The 18,765-nt window shown below is 47.1% G+C and overlaps 2 protein-coding genes across 23 annotated transcripts in view; both read left to right on the top strand.

The window, feature by feature from the left end:
- Positions 1 to 6,541, top strand: part of GIGYF2 (GRB10 interacting GYF protein 2) — a 75,578-nt gene extending 69,037 nt beyond the window's left edge. For 17 of the 18 annotated variants that reach the window (XM_057429256.1, XM_057429254.1, XM_057429250.1 and 14 more), the window contains 5 exons: positions 40 to 245; positions 537 to 691; positions 1,964 to 2,133; positions 2,511 to 2,658; positions 4,764 to 6,541. In XM_057429256.1, the coding sequence (XP_057285239.1) occupies positions 40 to 245; positions 537 to 691; positions 1,964 to 2,133; positions 2,511 to 2,658; positions 4,764 to 4,831 (747 nt within the window). In that variant the 3' untranslated portion in view covers positions 4,832 to 6,541. Of the gene's footprint in view, positions 1 to 39; positions 250 to 536; positions 692 to 1,963; positions 2,134 to 2,510; positions 2,659 to 4,763 lie in introns of those variants that run through there. The other variant, XM_057429258.1, reaches the window with a different exon arrangement.
- An 84-nt stretch (positions 6,542 to 6,625) lies between these two features.
- SNORC (secondary ossification center associated regulator of chondrocyte maturation) lies at positions 6,626 to 18,207 on the top strand. Of its 5 annotated transcripts, none has more exons than XM_057429239.1 (4): positions 6,626 to 6,687; positions 8,162 to 9,180; positions 17,330 to 17,509; positions 18,067 to 18,207. In XM_057429239.1, the coding sequence occupies exons 2-4, from the start codon at positions 9,108 to 9,110 to the stop codon at positions 18,174 to 18,176; spliced, it is 363 nt and encodes a 120-aa protein (XP_057285222.1). In that variant the 5' UTR covers positions 6,626 to 6,687; positions 8,162 to 9,107; the 3' UTR covers positions 18,177 to 18,207. The 5 variants fall into 5 exon arrangements, with proteins under 5 accessions (XP_057285222.1, XP_057285220.1, XP_057285223.1 ...); XM_057429237.1 differs by having other exon boundaries at positions 7,914 to 9,180; XM_057429240.1 differs by lacking the exon at positions 6,626 to 6,687 and having other exon boundaries at positions 7,856 to 9,180; positions 17,333 to 17,509.
- Positions 18,208 to 18,765: the final 558 nt, after the last annotated feature.

Here is an 18,765-nt window from a genome sequence, read left to right as displayed (position 1 = left end):
TGGTTCTAATAACAGGATCTCTTTATTATGTTTCAACAGCACTCTAACCTGCACACCAGCATTGGGAATTCAGTGTGGGGCTCCCTAAACACTAATCCCAGCAACCAGTGGGCATCTGACCTAGTCAGTAGCATCTGGAGTAATGCTGATACAAAAAACTCAAACATGGGTTTCTGGGATGATGCAGTGAAGGAAGTGGGACCTCGTAACTCGACCAATAAAAACAAAAGCAATGCCAGCCTCAGGTAGGAATTGGGGAAGCAGACTTTGCAAAGAAAGGCTACAATTCCTGAGATAATCACTTAGCAGTTATAACGTCTTCACGTGTTTTCCTTTTTTTCTGTGACAGGATCTGTTTTGACAACAAAAGTAGCTAATAGGTGACCCTTCACAATTTACTTTGTCATCTACTTAAATTAGTTGGTTCTTGAACAGTTTGTTTCTTGTAAACTAGTGAGTCTCATAACACTGTACTGTGTACTATACTGTTAAGTCTGGCAATTTGTAATTTATTATCTGTGTTTTGTTTACCTCAGTAAATCTGTTGGTATTACAAGTAGACAAAACAAGAAGGTGGAAGAAGAGGAGAAGCTGTTGAAATTGTTCCAGGGGGTAAATAAAGCCCAGGATGGATTCACTCAGTGGTGTGAACAGATGCTTCATGCGCTCAACACAGCCAACAACTTAGATGGTAAGAGGTGGGAGGAACATAAATGATTCACTGTGAGAAACAATATCTTTGTTTCTTGAGCAGGTTGTTCTGAGGGAAAGTAGTGGCATCAAAGTAATGTTTTTAATGCAGTCAGCAAAATTTTTATAATAAAAATCTTTAATAGTGATCTGAAGAGCTGGCTACATCTTCTCCATGGTTTTTGTTGGCTTAACTGTATGAAATCGGGGGGGATGGGAAACAGTTGTAAAGTCTGCCACCCAGAGGATTTTTGGTGATCATAGAAGCATTATCAGGCAGATGGATGAGGATCCAGTTCACTTCTAATGCAGGCCAAGTTACATGCCTCTGTGCAAAGCATTTTTTGGTGTGAAACTGGTTGGGTTTTGTACTACCTCTGCTGGAGCACACATAGAGGAGCACCCAGTCTGAAATCACAGACTCGTACCTTCTTGTACCAAAGTACTGCAGGCATCCCACTGCCTCCAGTGTGGACCTGTGCAAGCCCTTGTACTCCAGCACCTGCATGCTGCAAAGTTGTGGTTCTGTGGGACCCATGAACTTGATTGGGGAACCAGTGCTGCCCTAAAAGCCAGGAGGATCACTCCTTGCACAGCTTCCCTTTTCTTAGGGGAGTAATACCAGTAGTAACTTGTTGGCTTCATCTGTGATGTACTAACTAGCTGCATCTGTTGTCTGAGGAGAGGGTTTTGCCCCACAGTGCCATTGTGGGTCATACATTCTCAGTGTTTCCATGCTTCCAAGGCTGCTTTGTGCCACAGGTGGCAGCCTGTTGTCCTGGTGTCTTCCTGGCCAGTGATTTTTCTTTGTCCTTCTCCATGTTAAAATTAAACTCAGTGCAAGAAAGATAGTTTAAGAAAAGGAAAGCTGGTAAGGAAGGCTTGCAAGTGACCTAGCTGTGGAACTTTAGGTGCTTGCAGGTCAGGTCAGTGACTGTGGGGTGTGATCTGTTGTGCTACAGACAAAAAGGGATTGTACTGATGACAGCTCTTGCATTAAATTTGAGCTTTATAATCTGGTGGAGTACCATACCCTTAGGATTGTCAGTTTATTTTTCATTCTCATTGCATCAGCTGGCTTTCTTACCCTTGCTTTGACTGCACATAGGTGCAGCATTGTATCATAGGGTTTTACTGTAGGGAAAGTGGAAGGGCAAGGGGTTTTTGTGAGTATGAGGTTAGCAAATATTTGAAACAAATCCAAAGCTTTTTATTGCATGCATGTGTTCACATACCAACACGCATTCCCTCATGGTCTGCTTTCTTTTTGCAGTTCCCACATTTGTCTCCTTCCTGAAGGAAGTGGAGTCTCCATATGAGGTCCATGATTACATCAGAGCCTATCTTGGAGATACTCCTGAGGCCAAGGAGTTTGCCAAGCAGTTTCTTGAGCGCCGTGCCAAACAGAAAGCCAGTCAGCAGCGGCAACAGCAGCAGCAACAGGTAAATCTTAACTCTACAGTCCTCAGGAGTGTATAGAGGTTATGTTTGAATTCATAGGAGGATGGGTTGATACAAGGATGAGCAGGATTTTACAGCTCATGTGAAATGCAGAGGAAGAAGCAGGTTTCAGATGCTTACTGCAGAATCAAGTTTTCTCTAGAACTTAACAGTTGAGGCCAGTTGTAGATCAAATAGTGTTTTAGCATGCTGATCTAGGATATGCTTTAGAAAGGTGAGGTACCTGTACTGGATGGATGCATCAGTGGCTAGTGCTGCCACATGATGTAGAAAGTGCTTTGGGCTCTCTGAATGTTTTCAATATAAATAAAACCAAACTTAATTGCACTTTATAAACTTGAACTCGCTTTGTTTTCTAGGATTCAGTGTGGGGAATGAACCACAGTTCGCTACATTCGGTCTTTCAGACCAATCAGAGCAACAACCAGCAATCCAATTTTGAGGCTGTGCAGAGTGGCAAGAAAAAGAAGAAACAGAAAATGGTTCGTGCAGATCCCAGCTTGCTAGGTCAGTTTTAACTTTTAGAAATTACTCTTTGATTGGGAGAAGTGTTGTGGAGTGTGGAATGCTTGTAAGCCCTAAATGGGAATATCAGACCTGAGCAGAACAGGTAGTTGTTGAAGCATCTTTAGAATTTGTTTCAGTATTACTATTTAAAGATTTAAAAAATACTGTTTTGGTTTCGTCAAACATCTGTCACTTTTCCTCCTAAGAAGGCCTCTTCAGTATGTTGGTTATTACCTGCAAACATTAAAGTAGTTAAAGGATGTCATTTAAACTGCCTTTTTTCTTTTGAGTGGACCTTAGCCTATTTTGTTGAATTAATGATAATTCTCTTAAGAAAAACCTGTTTTCTCTTTCCTCATGAGGAACAGCTTTTTGAGGCTTGCCTTTATTCCTTCCTACCTTTCTACATGAGCTAACCACCCATGAGTCAGAAAAGGTGGCAAAGATCTTTAGAAAAAAAGGTGAATAACTGTCACAAGTTTTCATATGGAGGCAGTGGAGATGACTGCATCATTAGTACTCAGGGTTTTTAATATTTATGTTCTGTATCTTAATTTTTATGTGAAGATGGTAGTTACCCAGCCCCTGTAGCATTGATGGAAAGGTTCCTTTAAAGTGGCCTTTAAGATACAAGGGGATCATGTAGTAGTGAGCATTGTGGGGTATAATGCATTGCTGTAGTGTTTTAGTAGCATAAATGAGTCTGCATTTGTGCTGTGTGTGATAGAAAGGAAATGAGGGCACTGCACTGGGCCAGTATTTGTTGTGCTGCTTAGCTTGTGCTTGTGTAAAGCAGACTGGTATTAACCACATTGAAGTCGCTGCTGTTTTTTAAGGCTTTAACAGAGCCCTCTCTGGTTTTTGTCTTTGCTTTTTGTTCTCAACAAAATCAATACTCTTTAAATCAGTATTTTCTGTGTTGAAGTATATTGAACTTTTCAGTGGAATCCTGACTTATGCCAGCCCATATGCCAGTATAGTGAGTCTGATCTGGGTCTTCAGTTGAGGAGTTTAAAACCCTGCCCATGTAATATGAAGAAGAAATCACTAAGTATGACTAGGAAGTTGCAACTGTAAGTGAAGTACCACTTGCACCTTCTCAAAAATCAGTATGCTCCATGAAAAATAATTCCAAAACCTTTTAGGTAACATTGTGCCACGAGAGGGAGCCAGAACAGTTCTCTAAAACCTGCTGAACAGAGCACTTTGTTGAAGATAATGACTGTGAAAAGAAGTCTGTTTTCTAGCCCAGAGTGAGCCTACAGAGCAGTGAAATTTCAGATTTGTGTTAAGTAGCCTTAACACAGGAAAACTTTCCTTTTTCCCCATACTCTGTATGGGAGTGGTACAACCATAAAGGTTGGATTTTATGAGGAAAGTTGTATATGATATGTTGTATTTTTTCCTTGTAGGAAATGTTTTTGCTTTTTTTTCCTCTCTTTCCTCATGTATTTTATGCCCTCAGCCCTTACAGTTAAAGGATTGGGTACAAGTTTAGGTGCATTTTGAGCCATCTGCATAGGCCTGTATAACTTTGTACACGTTCATGTTGTACTCCTGAAACAGATGATTGTGAAAAAGCATAGTAATACATGGAATTGTCACTAGATTTCATAGGTACGTACATGTATTTAAACTTTAAGGGATAGAATTGCTCATGCTCTCTGAAGTGTTGATTTGTATTTTATGTTCACAAAATGTCTATTTCTGCCTTTTGGACCATGTAAGTACAGTGTTGACAGGCGATCCGAAGTACCAGTTGACTCAGAGGTGCTCCGTTCCAAGATGTAGCTCGGCCATGTCACCACTGTGCCTAGATGTGCCTCGTAAAAGATGGCACCTTTTAAGTGAAAGTTGAAACCAGTCTTCTGCTGATCTGTTTCTAAAGACCAAGTGATACTTAGCTAAATATAAAGTTCCTTTTACTAAGGAAAAAAGTGCTTGTTTAATTTTCTCTTTAGTCTCACTGACTTTCCACCTGAGTTTATATTTGATAGGTATCACTCACTTTATCTTGCATGTGCCACTGCATGTAACAAATGTGTTGCATCAAATACACTATACCCCATCCAGATTTTTAACACAAGTCCTTTTTTGGCTTACAGGCTTTTCAGTGAATGCCTCATCAGAGCGGCTCAATATGGGAGAAATAGAGACTTTGGAAGACTACTGAGCATGTGCAAATCAACTGGCTTTTCCTGCATCTGTTAACCATGGGTTCTCCGTTTTGGACACAGTACTCTCCACCATGCGTTCTTCTTCGCCTTGCAGTGAATCACAGAATCGATCATCTCAGGCTGCTTCCTTTAGCCCCAGCAAACCCTTTCTGCCCAGGACTGCACAGGCATTTTTCCTACTGTCAGCCTAGAGTCAAGTGGACTTTGTTTGGAGTCCTGGGAGGGTGGGAGATAGGATTCATTCACAACAAGGCTGATTTGGGCAGCAAGCTTTCACTGTGCTGTGATCTCCTCTGCTGACATACCTGGAAAAAAGAAATCAATTGGGATTCTGCAAACCATTGCTTCCCTCTCCTGGTTACTCTTACCACATCCAACACGTGCAGTCATGGAGAGAGAAAGAGGGAGTGTTTGTGGTTAACAGATGTTGGTCAAAACCAAAATGCCACACAGATACTGACTTCCACGCTCCATCAGGGCAAGAGGTGCTCTCCCAAGCCAGGAGTTGCATTCATAAGCTAACCTTAGAACTGGCAACAGCAGGAGAGGGGCGGTGGCGGGCGCAGTTTAGCTTGGGTTGGTTTGAAGTTGCACACACCCTGCCAGCCCTTCTCAGCACATTATTTTTGGAGGGAAAGCTCGAGTCTGTCTTCATTAGGTGGTGATGCTGAAGCTTGTGGAGTTCCCTGTCGGCCTGCTCCAGCCTTCCTGGACAAGTGGGGACTTTTGCTCTCGGGAAAAAGAGGTGGCATCTCTTCTTTCAGGTTGAATTTATCCCTTAAATGCTACCTTCAGAGGGTTAGGACCAGTTTATTTTGAGCTCTTTTCCTGCAAATTTGTCTCGTTTAAGAGACAGTAGGATCTTTACTGTGTGAATCTTTAGTCTTTGAGGGTGAACACTGGCTTTCGGATGTATACCCCAGCAGTCTTAGCTTTGTCATTTCAAGCAGTGCTTAGGTTAACGAGCAGAGATGCCCTTTTGTCATGAAGAGAGACTGCGGAGGGCGAAGCTATGTGCAATGACGGCCCTGCTTATCTCCTACACCTTAAACTATTTCATGCACCTTCACTGGGATCCATAATCTTTAAGTATTTATGGAATTGTAACCTTCGTCTCTCACGGAAAGATTAACACCACCTTCCCTTCTCCACCCGCTCACATGCATACACCATGAAAGAAAGGAAATGAAAACTGCCAAACGCACTTAGTTTCAAGCCCCTGGTCCCGTCTCCCATGCCCAGAGGGTTATAACCTGTGAATGAAGAGACGCTACGGTTCTGGTGGAGTTGTATAAAGGTGTCTGTTGTTCTGTCATCACTGCCTAAAGAAAACAGTTCGAGTTGCTCAAGAGGAGTTTGGCTTTGGATTTTATTTCATTTGGTTTATTCATTTTTTGGGGTCACCTTCCCCTCCTCCTCCTCTTCCTCTTTTTCCTCTCTCTTCCCCCTGCCCCTAAACATGTACAGTAACTATACAGAGACTGCTGCAGACTTGTATATAGTTTTTGGATCCAATAGCATGGAGAGACTTGGAACTGTTGCAAATCTGGTCTCCCTGTCTCCTTTGCTTTGTAAATTCATAAAAGGGGGAAGAGGGGTAGTTAAAATGTTTACAAAACTTTAAACTCCCTCTGAACTTTTGCCAGTGGGGGGGGGGGGGGGGTGGGGGGGAAGAGAGAACTTAAATAAAACCTGGTTGTATTATATCTGAGAGAAAACTTTCTGCTTGCTTTTGTCCAAGCTGAGTTTTAAGGTGACTCCTGGTGCTAAAACTGACCCCAAACTCAACTGCGAACATGCAGGATGTGGAACAACAGCTGCTGCTTTATTTCTTCCCTGGTGAGGAATACCGGTGGTTTTTTTCTACTTGATAATTTTAGAGTTCAGATAAACACCAGTAAGTCAAGATTGGAAAATTCTGACAAGAAAGCTTTAATTCTGCCCCCCGTACAGAAACATGTGCATTCATGCTCATGTTGTTTATGCAGGAAAGATCAAGCCATGGCTGGCTTTCTGTTAGTACAGACACTTGGCCATGGAGCCTTTTCTGTGCCAGTCAGTAACCACCCCACCCACCCCAATTCCTTTCCCTAAATGAGAGGTTTTATTTCTCCCCACTGCGCAAAGGTCCACAGGCACACCTTGTAGGCTTCCCTTTTTAGACAAAAATCTTATTTTTGTCTTTTTTTTTCTATTTGATGCTTGTTTTTGTGTGGAAAATCCCAGTAAAAGTTAATGATGAATGTCCTTGTACCGTTCACGTGACCATGAAGAATATGGAGTCAATATGCTAGGATCTAACTTGCACAGTAGCTTTGCATTGTGTTCAGCTAATGGCTCAGGAGAACAGTACATGTTTAGGCTGATAATTTTACTTGGTTTGACTGCCTACTTTTGTGTGTGTGTGTGTGTGTGTGTATAAGGTGTCTGGTTCATAAGTACTTTCTGCTGCTTGTTTGGTTGGTGGGGTTTTGTAATGGTATGATCTAACTCCTACAAGCCAATTTTGGACTACTCTATACTACATAACAAATAAGCAAAAGTATGCTAATTCCCAGCTCAGCTGGGGAGCAGGAAAAGGAGCAACTTGTCAGTTTCTCAGTGGAAATACAGAAATGCAAGCAGGGAAAAATGTGCAATGATAATCTGTCGAACCCTGAGAACCTTACTCGCCTTCTGAGAGCTGGTAGATAATGGACCAGTGGGGAAGATGTTGGTTTTAATACTTAAATATTCTGGCTCCTGTATTTAGTACAAAGGTAAGATGATGGCATGTTCAGATTCTATGCTCAGGTGACTGACTGCCCTGTCACCTTCTGTAACAAACTGGGCCTGTTTCTGTAGCCACAGTCATTTGGATCAGTAGGGATGGAAAAAATAGGAGCTACAGCTTTGTGTCTGCTGCTGAATATACATTTATGTACTTCCCAGCTCCTTTTCAGATGGAGTGTGAACCTGGAAAGCTAACAGGGCTTTGATCCAAGTTTGGCAGATAATGTTGACCGTAATGCTAGAGATCTGAGGTTGGTATTGATCACGTTTCACCATGTTCCTTCCTAACTTACCATTTCACTGCAGGGTCAGTGCTCTGTCCTCTGTTTTTCCTGCTTCCTCTCACAGCCAGGCACTAATGCAAAGAACTGCAGCAAGCAGGATGATTTAACAGGACACCTGAACTGTATCTGGCTGCCTGTCTAAGCCAAAAAGCAGAGATCTCGTAGCAGAAACATCTGAATCTAAAATTTAAGACAAAACTACTCATGTTTTCAGAGCATAAAGAACTGATATGAGGGTATTTTCGTACTTTATTACATCTTTTTCTGAAGGAACCCATGAAGCATCTAATCTTCATATCAACTTTAAAAAATCCTAACGAAATTCTTCTGATAATGAACCAGAGCGTTCCCCTTTTGATACACTTCATCCTTTCCCAAACCTCTTTTGGTGCAAATGTGATTTGAAACAAACCTCAGTTCTCTTTGCTATGAAGTTCTTACTTGGAGGGGAAGGCTGGGGTGGCAGAGGGTTGCAGGAGGAGGTGGTGTCCATGAGGTTTGGATCTGAGGAGGATGCTCGCCTTCCTTGACAAGGGCAACTCTCTTGGAAGACTTACCAGGTTTTAACAGGCAGTTCTGCCTGTGAAGACCACACACTGCTCCTAGTCCACCGCTGTAAGTATACACTCAGAAAACAAGGATGCCATGGAGCTGCTCTGGCTGCATTTCAGAGCATTTTAGTCTCAAAAGATTGAGGCCCTTGTTTCTTTGCTGCACCCACCCTTGAAAGACCACTGCCACCCCTGCACACTGAGAGGAGAGCAAAGCCCTCCAGTGGTCAGCTTGGTTTTGGGGTTAGCTCCCCCAATGGCTCCTTGTGTCTGGCCGTGGGATGCCTGGCCAGAGGGAAGGCATTTCAGGAGCATCCCTATGTCCACTGAGAAGGACTTGCCAAGAACAGCTCCTGTGTGCACTGGCCTGGCAGGGTGACTGATGCCTAATGGCTGGGCTGCCTATGGGGTTTTAGGCACAACTTAGAGGGTGGAGCTGCCTTCAGGAGGAGGTGTGCTCCACAAGCCGGAGCGAGTGAGTCTCTGCTGGGGTTTGCACACACTCCATCCACTTGCTGTTGTGAAGTAAATTCTTTATTTTTTAATCTTTTAAATCTTTCTTAACCTGGCTGGACAAAATTTTATTGCACCAGTGAAATTCCCAAGTTGTTTCATACTTCGAAGAGTTTTAAGAATTTCTGGTGACGCTTTTCCCGAGGGAAGCCATGCCCTACCACAGAGTCCTTCGCCTGGTCCTGCTAATGCTGTGTGGCATCCTGGTCCCTGCTGTGCTGGCAGGTAAGGAGTTTTGTTTGCATTTCAAGCACAAAAGCATGGGTGGTCTTTTACTAACCTGCCTGCCTCTCCTCTATTGCATACCTCCTCTCCCTCCTCTAAAAAAATCTGGTTTTATTGAGTTATAATTAATGGAAACTAGTTTTGGGATCACTTGTGGTGAGAATGTGTTCACCACCCTGAGACGAAGCTGCTGCTGGGGAGAACATAATTTGTAATTTTTCCTAAGCAGAAGAGCAGTAGCACCTACGTGAGCGTTAGTGGCAGTAGTAGATCAGGACATGTAGATGGAAAGTTCTCAGCAGCTGATGGGATAGCTTGTTTGTTAGCTTCTAATGGCAGGAAGAAGCTACAGTGATGAAAAGGAACACTTTTCTCTGGCTAAAGCATATGTGCCAGTTTTTGGTTCCTTCTATGCTTCCTGCTACAGCAGAGCACAACTGCTGCTGTAAGTAGAAGTGGGAAAGTGTCTATGAATACTCAGCTTGGTTGAAAGCTGAGGTGTGCATCTAAATGGAATTTGTCTGGAGCTGGATGTGCTGGGGCAGGTGGCAGTGCTGGGAAGTGTGTATGTGGCTCTGACTCAAGTTCAGTGAGGTGATGGGAGCAGGAATAGGTGAGACACTGATTCTGTAAGGCACTGGTTTTTAAGGAGATGACTAGTAATTCCAGCCTTATCTGCTCCTGCCTTCGGAAACTCATGAGGAGCTGCTTCCCTCAAAGCCTCTTTCTTTAAGTGGGGGTGAGGCTGAAGGAACCACTCAGGCAAAGAAAATAGGCAAGAGCACAGTGCTTGTTTTCCTGAATTCTCATCCTGCCTTCCAAGATCTGGAGCAAAGCTGGATCACAGTCCCCTCCCAATTTATGAGCATCTTGCCCAGCAGGGAGATCCTGACCAGCCATCCGTTTCTTATTAAAGGAGCTTTCACGTGACTAGGGGAATTTATCACTGCACCTAGCTTGGTACATGAACAGAATTACTGTGGCTGATATCCCCCACAGATCCTTCCCTTCTAGGATGCCTTCTTGCTAGGAAACCTTTAAAATAACCAAGAAATGAGCACTAAGAAGTGATGTTTTCGCTGTCTAAACCCCAAGCTTTTATGTCTGTATAGTGGAACATTAATTGCTGAAGCACAGTTTGTTTGTAGCTTGCTTGTGCTCCCAGAAGCAGTGTCAGTGCTCCTCCCCAAAACCAGATAAGGTCTTAACTGGTAACAGTACTTCACTGCAGAAAGTGATTCATTCCCATGAAAACTTCACCTGCTTCCTTCCTGAGCTAGGATTCCTTTTACACTGTTTTGTTTCCAGTATTTGGTATGTATTTGCTCTGCCCCTGGCCTTGCCAGCTTTCCTATGTATTCGCCCTCTGCTCAGCATCACAGCCGTAGTCTGTAGCTGTCATTGCCTCTGTGTGTCACTTTGCTCCTGTGAAATACTCCACATTCACTTCATTCCTTTCCTGGGTGAGTCACACGTGTGCAGCAAGGCCAGTAGCTCTCGAAGAGCTTTGTACTGATGAATGCAGCATTTGGATCCTGGAGTGCAGGAGAGTCTCCATGCTTCCTTTGTGGCATTTTAGAGGCTAGAGGCCTTTAAGAAGTTTGTTCTCTACTACCTCAAAGCAGGACATGAGGGACCAGCATGTACAGTAAGCCATCCCAGGAGCACAATGATTTTCTGCTGCATTGGAAGTGAAGTTACCTGCCCCCAAAATGGGGCTTTTAGTGCACAGTGGAGTTTTTTCTGCTTTTCACCCCATTAGCAAAGGAAATTTCCTGCCTTGGGCAGACAAAGAAGGGAAGGGCATGCAGACAGCCCTCTGCTCTCCTGCGTACACATGCAGCCCTGCCTTTCTGTAAACAAGTTTATTTAACATTCATCAGAACCGCAGCGCTCTGCGCTGCTCCACTCTCCAGCTCCGGCTTTCGCACATCACAGGCTGCCCTTTGTGCTCCCCATGAAGGCCTCTTTTCATCCTTGCCCTGGCCCTGTGCCCGCTGGAGCCACCTGGGGCTGGACAGCCCATTGCTGGCCTCAGGGTTCACCCAGCCTCTGCCCTCCCATCTAGGCACCTTGTGCCTTCCATGGCAAAGCCCTCCATGGGGGGCAGGAGCAGAATCTGCCTTGGAGGGAGCTGTAGCTGATGCCAACCTTGCAGACCCCACGTCTGGAATGAGTCTTCCCATCTTCATTGGGCTTAATTTTATCACAGTGGGGTCTTGGAGCTACCTGGTACCAGAAGCCTTGTGTAAGCGCTCAGTTCAGCAACGCATGAAGGCTCTCCACTGGCAGTTGAGGTTCCCATATGGATATGGCAGTTGGAGCACTTTTGGGGTGCTGGTGGGTTGCGTACCTTGATCTGGCTTCTTGCCTGGCCATTCCGATTTCCTGGACAGTGCTCTGTGACTGAAGAAAGTATGAGTATCTCTTCAGAGTTACTGAGCTCTTTCAAATGTCCCATTTGTCAAAGATGGGGGGGACACAACTGACTGAGTCTTTAATGCTCTTTGTCCACATCATCTAGGTGCAACAGGAAACGGCCAGCTCAAGGACTTTCTGCACACCTAAATCTTCTCTGCTTCTGCTGCCTCCAAACCCAAGTAAAGCATGGGCCTAGCGTGCAGGAGGGTTGTGAAGAGCTGATTTTTATTTTTTGCTTTCAGCAAAGCCAGCTTCAATTCGCATGATGGATTCAGAGCTCCAAGTGGAAGTCGGTAAAAAGCCTTTGCAAGGCCTTGCCTTCTGAACCATGTATATATTTAGTATATAAATTCTGGGGGCTTATGGATTGCCTTGTTTTGAGCTGATGTGGCTGTACATTGTACTGCAGTAGCACATCAGAATGCATACAGGGAAAAAAGCAAAGCAGGAGACTTGCTGAAGGAAAACATACGTAGCAACTCATGTGTCCTCATTTTCAACAACAGGAGAATAAAAGTCTATTAGGGAGTTTTTAAAGTTCGACTGCTAGAATGTGGTAAGTTGTAAATAGGTTTTGTCAGGCACATGTCTTAAAAAGATGCAGTTGTTGCAACAGTGTGTCTAGACTTATTGCAAGTCTTTTTAGACCATTACCCAACCTTGCTCTGCACCACCACTCCTTAAAACTTACTGACACTAGTACCAGCTCTCAGCTAAGGTTACCACTGGGTTGGAGGTGGAGAGTGAAGATGAGGAGGTGCTGAGACCAGCCTCTGTGAGGAACAGTATTGGTCCTGGTGAGGGATCTCCAGGGATAAAGATGTTAGGTGGCCTCATCTGCTTTGCCTTGAGGTCTTGCTGCCTGCCTGTGGGCGAGGGTCTGGTGTCTTGAAGGATGCTTGAGATTTGATCAGCTTCCTCAAAAGCTATCACTGGTGGAGACTCTTCCAGTCTTCTTTCAGCCATCAGTTATCTGGAGTGCTGGATACTGTGTCGCGCTGCTGGCAGCTCACCCACCTTCTACCTGAGCATGGAAATAATGGTTTCATCAAGTTGCATTTGGCATCGTCCTGTCTAGATCTGGCTACAGCCCATGTAGCTCAAGTCCTTCTGGGGTCCCTCGTCATTCACAAATCTCAGTGTATTTCTTTAAAGGGTAAGAACCTGATGTTCCATTTTCCTGGGCTCAGTTGTAACTACCCTGTGCTGGAGAGAGGGAGAAGAAAATGGTGTGGTACAGATATTTCCTTAAAATAAGGCAATTTGGAGTGTCAACATATGGAAAGGAGGAGGTGCCACCCTCCACCTGGCCTGTTTTAAACCACTGGAATACTTTTAGTCCATTTTTTTTCCAGGTACCATCTCTGCCCAGTAAAACCCCAATAACCAAGATTATTCCATGTCTTTCTCTTGAGTGCTCTCAAACTGTGTGTTTCACCAAGTGAAACAGCAGCTGCCCTCAGTCTGTGCTTTAGTGCTGATACAGGGTTAATGCTGAGGGAGAACTGCTTCGTGCCACAGGGTCAAGGTTTCTCTCCCTTCAGAGCACCAAGGCACAAAGCTCTTGAAGTGGTGGTGGGGTTACCCATGTGTGTTGGTAGCTCCGCTGTGCCTGCTGAGTTGCTCTGGGGTAAACAGACTGTGTGAGTGTACCCACTGGGTTTTCCTAGAGACAGGACTGGTCCTAAGACTGATGCCAGCACAACTAATGCATGGCTGTCACCCATCACTGGTCTTGTGATGATGTTCTAAGCGTGTTTCTTGGTAATTCTTTATTTCTACAAAGTTCTTGGTTGAACAGGGACACCATGCACTGCCTTGCTTTGATATTTGGTTGCCAACTCTCGGTTCCACCCCCTCACTTGAGATTGCAATGCCTTTGGGGTTTTACGCACAGCCCCAAAGCCAGGTGTGACTTGCCCTTTCCCAGTGAAAGGCTGACACTGAGCCTGGAGCTGTCACTCTGAGGCATTTGTTCAGGTGCACAGACTGTGTCCCCCTCTTCACAATCAGGGTGTCACCAACTGCAGGTGGCCAAGCCTGGTTGCTCTGGTGCTGCTTCTCTCATAGATCATCTTTAGAATCCTGGTTTCCTGCTCATGCACAGAGAAACCCAGCTCAGGAGGGAGAGGGACACGCAGTGGTCACACAGAACAGCAGCAGCAGAGCAGAGAATTGAATCTCTGAACTGGGTCCTGTGCCTGTACTTGGAGCCTGTCTGTTGAGACTGTATCCAGCAGGTGACTGGAAGGGCACTCATCTCTTAGGTTTGAGACCTTATTAATAGTTTGTTGGGTTTTGACACATAAGCTCTGAGCTTCTCCCTCACCTTTCTCGCTTTTACCAGAGGACTGAAATGAGAGTGTGGCTTTTAATACTGCTCCATTGTGGATCTGCTGCTCTCAGCCAGCAGCAGCATCACTGATGCTCACTGGGATGACTGCAGAGGGGTGGAGGCATGACTCCTGCAGTTGTTAAGCCCACTGGATGTGTGGGGATAGCTGGATATGGGTGGTTGGGCCTCTCAAATGGGGAGGTATGTGAGGGCACAAGCTGTTATTTAGGAGGGAAAATCAAAGGTGAGTCTTGGAAAGCAAAGCACTGGTTCCAAACAGACTCTCCTGGTCTGCAGCAGCTTTCTCTGGAGGGACTGGTAGCATTGAGGTGCAGGAACTAAAGAGGAGACCCAGCAGCAAGCCCTGGCTCTTGCTGATGTTCAGATGCAAGTATCTTACTTTATGTGTGTGCACGACTCTGCTGCTTCTGCTGACAACTCTGTTGGTGAGGCACTAGAGTGACTGAAAGGAGTTGTGTTTGCCTTGGTTGAAGTGCCGTTAAGGTAAAACCACAAGGACTTGGGACAGAAAACGTATGTTTAGCACACTCTGCCCCTTCTGTGTGGGTGAACTGAAAGCGTGTTTTAATCAGATGAGGGGAATTAGCAAAATACATGTCCAGAAGCCATCCAGGACTCTGTACAGGTCTTAAAAATCACTGAGATCATAAACAAATTAGACTGTTTACTCAGCTATCAAACATAAGCTCTGTGCCCTGCTTAGAGAGAGCTGCAATAAATTTTTAGGAATTGGATGCACAGGGGACAGGGAAACTTTCCAGGACCTGTGGGTCTGGTTAGAAAGAGAGCCTTTGCACTGTGGTTGGAAAGGGTAGCGTTCCCTCCTTGTCCAGTTGAGAATGGGGAGTTGGGAAGACCCTGTTCACATCCTACAGCCTCCCTGAATGGTGCCTGCATCTGTTATAGATGATCTGAGCTAACATTTCCCCCCAGTTAATGTGAGGGTTCACTCAGCTCTCTTGGCTTTGGGGAGAAAAACATTCTTGGGAAGTGCAAGGACATCCTCCCAGCATGGTGTTCTCTTGCCAGCTAGGAACGGCTGCAGTGTTGGTGCTGGCCTTGGTGGTGTTGACACAGTCAGGAAGGTTGTAGCTGGAGGGTGGATCTTCTGTGTGGAGTTGCTCTGCTTGTGAAAGCAGCCTGGAACCAGGGCTTCACAGGCATTACATGCATTTGATTTGTGCCTAAACCAGCAGCTTCCTAAAGCCACTGCTGTGAACTAAATAGCCCCAGCTCTGCTTGGTTTCTTTCCCTGTTGTTTTAAGGACATTTACCTACTCAGTTCTAGACTTCACAGAATGGTTTGGGTTGGAAGGGACCTTAAAAATCATCCAGTTTCAAATCTTGCCACAGGCCAGGAACACCTTCCATTAGATTAGGTTGCTTAAAGCCCTGTCCAGCTTCCTTGGGCAACCTGCTTGGTATCTCACTACCCTTATAGTAAAAAACTTCTTCCTAATGTCTCAGTCTTCCCTCTGTCAGGTTAAAGCCATTCCCCTTGTTCTGTCACTACCTGCCTTTGTCCAAAGCCCCTCTCCAGGTTTCTCGTAGTCCCTTTAGGCAATGGAACCTGCTGTAAGGTCTCTTCTCCAGGCTGAACAATCCCAGCTCTCAGCCTGTCTCCAGAGCAGAGCTGCTCCAGCCCTCACAGCATCTCCATAGCCTTTGCTGGATTTGCTCCAACACCTCCATGTCTCTCTTGTGTTGGGGGCCCGTGATCTGGATGCAGGACTCCAGATGTATCCAAACCGCAGGATTTATAGAAGTGAAGTCCACTGGAAATTGGTACTTTCTAGAAGAGCCTCTGGATGGGATGCGAGTCTCCAGCATCTGATTAGTTTTGCAGGACAGGCTGAGAAGGGCCCTGCCAAGGGCTCGGGTTTTGCTGGGGAGCCCTCATGGAGCCACAGGTCTCTTGTGTGTTTGTAGCAAGAACCCAAGATGCCAGCTCTGATGCACACAGTGACCACAGATATACCAAGCACATTGAGGACATGGTACTTGCTGCTACTGCCACGTGCTGGGTCAGCCAGCCACAGCATGCTGACCAGGAACAGGTTTCAAACTGGGGTCTTGTTTGTCTCTCACTGCTTGTTGGGCCAGGGTTAAACCTAGCAGCTGTCTCACTGAAAATCCTGCCACTTTTTTATGGCTGTAGAAAGGCCTTTCCACAGCTAGTCTGGAGCCCTGTCATGTTCCTGAGTCTGCAGACAGCTTGGGATAGCTTTGGGGATGGTGGGAGCTGCTCTGATGTAAGCCCTGCAGTAAGTTGTACTGGTGGGTTTCTCCCGGCAGCAAAGGTGAGTGTTCTGGTGCTGGTGTTCCTGTTCCTTCTGATGCAGGGCTCCCATGGGAGAATCAAGTGTAGTGGAACCCTTAGCATTGATTCTTCAGTTTACTCTCCTCCCATAAGGTGCCAGCTGCCAGCGGGAGGCAAGGAGGGTTCCACATTCTTAAAGCTCTGGCTGGTGCTGCCAAGGTGCGCTGGTGCCACCTTCCTTGGGGGCCAGGGAGAGCCTGAGACAAGGCTTTGAGTGCCCCTGGTTCACCAAGAGGCACCATGCTGAAGCGGGGATGCCCAGCATACCCCTGTGCCTTGCCCCAGAGAACCCAGGCTGCTTGCTCTGACTCCTCTGATGCCCTTTCCCAGCCTGATACCCACCCTGTCAGTTCAAATGGGCTCTGGTGCTGGATGCTGTTTGTTTCCCTCCTCCCCAGTTTTTTTCCCCATCCCAGTGCAACATTCCCAGTGGTTTCGGCAGGGAGCTGTGGAATTTCTCCTGTTCCTGCCGGGGCCCACCTGAACAAGCCAGGCATTGACAGGGAGCACTCAGCTTAGCCACACACAGACAGGGAGGGCTCTCTGCTTTGGTCCCTGACCCCACAGGGGAACGAATAACAGGAGGTAAATGGTAACATCAAACAGAGCCCGGCCTGGCTTTCATCTCCCCAGCATGGCATGGAGGTGGGCAAAGGGAAGTGGGGCTCCTGCCTGGGGAGGCTGTGTCCTGCTCCCTGCCAGCACCTCTGGCACCCTGCACTGCACAGGCCAGTGGTGCAGCACAGAAGGGCCCTGACATGATGTGGGTTTGGCCAGCATGTGTCCAGGTTGCAGGAATATGTCAGCCCAGTCCCATGGGCATCCACAGACTGGCTGTGGATGCTGGTGCACGAGCAGAGGCTGTGGGGAGTTCCCTGTTGTCCCATGTGTGCTGTGTGTACACCAGGAGGCTTCCAGAGCCTGTGGTAGAGGGGTTGCACCCTGGGGCACAGGCACTGCCTTCAGCTGCTCTGGTTGTTTTCTGCAGCCTCCTTAAGCCCTCGGGTCACCCTGCATCCGCAGCAGGGTGACCATGGGCGCTTGTTTCTCAGCAGAGCACCTGCAGGGCCCAGTACCCACCCTCTGGAACGAGCCTCCTGAGCTGCCCTCTGGAGCTGGCCCCATGGACACCACCACAGCCCGGCTCTCGGATGCCACAGCCTTCCCCGTGTACACGTCTGAGCTGGAGCCTGAGGACACCACTCACCTGCACCGGCTGGATGCTGGGAATGGTACATGGTGGCACCATGGGCGCTCTGGGGATCACGAGAGGATGTCCTCGCTCTGCAGTTGCTCTTTATGGTCCTGTTGCCTCCCAAGAGGGGGTTGAGAATCCTGAGGTGGCCTGACCACTGCTGGGGAGGGGGGTGAATAGGCAAGAATATGCCTCAAACTCTCTAAATAGGGAGTGTGAGCACCTTCCCTGGCTCCTGATCTACAGCAAACACCTGTTGTAATGTGCTTTGAGCAAAGCAGCTCTTGCTGTGAGTGTTAGCAGGAAAGCTGAGTGCCAAAGACCTGCTGTGTTATGGCTGTCTTGGTCACTGGGTAAGGAGCAGTGGGTGGCTCCAGCCACCTGCCCAAGGGCTTAATGCCTCTGGGGCACAGGATTGGGCCTCAGCTGCACTGGGACATGGGAACAGGGCCATCATGGGCAGTGCATGGGGCTTGGGAGTGTGACCCCATGGCCAGGGACATGCTGGTGTGGGGCTGATTCCCCCTTAGCCCTTCCCGCCTGGGACCCAATGGCTATGCTGATCTCATACAATCTTGTTCTCTGTCCCTGCAGGGTCACTGGGACCTGGAGCTATTGGTGCCATTGTCATCGCCTCCCTCCTGGGCACCTCTGTGCTTGTGGCCTTGGTCATCATCACGCTGAGAAAGTTCTCTGCCTCCTGAACTCAATAAAAGGTTTCTCTGTAACACACCAGCCCTTGGCTGCTCCTGCTGCCCATCTGCCTGGGGCTCCCTGGGGAGACACGCTGCCATGGATGTTGCAAAGGGCACTCTAGCTTCTGCACTGGGCAGCAGAGCTGCCCTAGTGTGCTGTGCTCTTGGCATGTGGATCCTTGGGGTGCACACAGACCTGGCAGGCTTGACCACAGCAGTCGGGGGGTCCCTGCAGCAGTGAGTGAGTGGCTCCGAGCTGGCACCATCTCTCTTGGTTGTTGGTAACGATGTTGGGCATCATCTTGTGCAGGTGTCCTTGGGAAGGGCTGTTCATTTGGTGTAGACCACCCTCATACTTCCCTTGCCTCACCTGACCCCATGTTCACATTCAGCCCCACTCCCACCCCCTGTGTTGGGGCCCATTGCCCCCCACCAGTTGCACTGGAGGAGACTGGGGAGGAAGGAGACGCACACGTGTGGCTTTGGCGCTGGCTCGCTCAGGTACATTTCATCACACAGGAAAACAAGACAACAAGAAGTTCCCGTCAGGTCGCTGAGGCAGCCCAGCAGGGCCGGGGGGGGCTTCAGCCCGTGCATG

This window comes from Pezoporus wallicus, unplaced genomic scaffold (assembly GCF_028554395.1).
Source record: "Pezoporus wallicus isolate ANWC-B61680 ecotype Strahan unplaced genomic scaffold, APGP_CSIRO_Pwel_v1 contig_593, whole genome shotgun sequence".
Classification (NCBI taxonomy): domain Eukaryota; kingdom Metazoa; phylum Chordata; class Aves; order Psittaciformes; family Psittacidae; genus Pezoporus; species Pezoporus wallicus.
The sequence above is the reverse complement of the archived record's forward strand: the minus strand, read 5'-3'. Positions and strand labels throughout refer to the sequence as shown.

Excerpts from the sequence above, each read along its gene's own strand:
- SNORC (XM_057429235.1), top strand. The coding sequence starts at position 11,353 with ATGAGTCTTCCCATCTTCATTGGGCTTAATTTTATCACAGTGGGGTCT. Across the intron at positions 11,429-17,329 it reads CCTGGTACCAGAAGCCTTGT|CAGAGCACCTGCAGGGCCCA; the intron begins GTAAGCGCTCAG and ends CTTGTTTCTCAG. Across the intron at positions 17,510-18,066 it reads CCGGCTGGATGCTGGGAATG|GGTCACTGGGACCTGGAGCT; the intron begins GTACATGGTGGC and ends CTGTCCCTGCAG.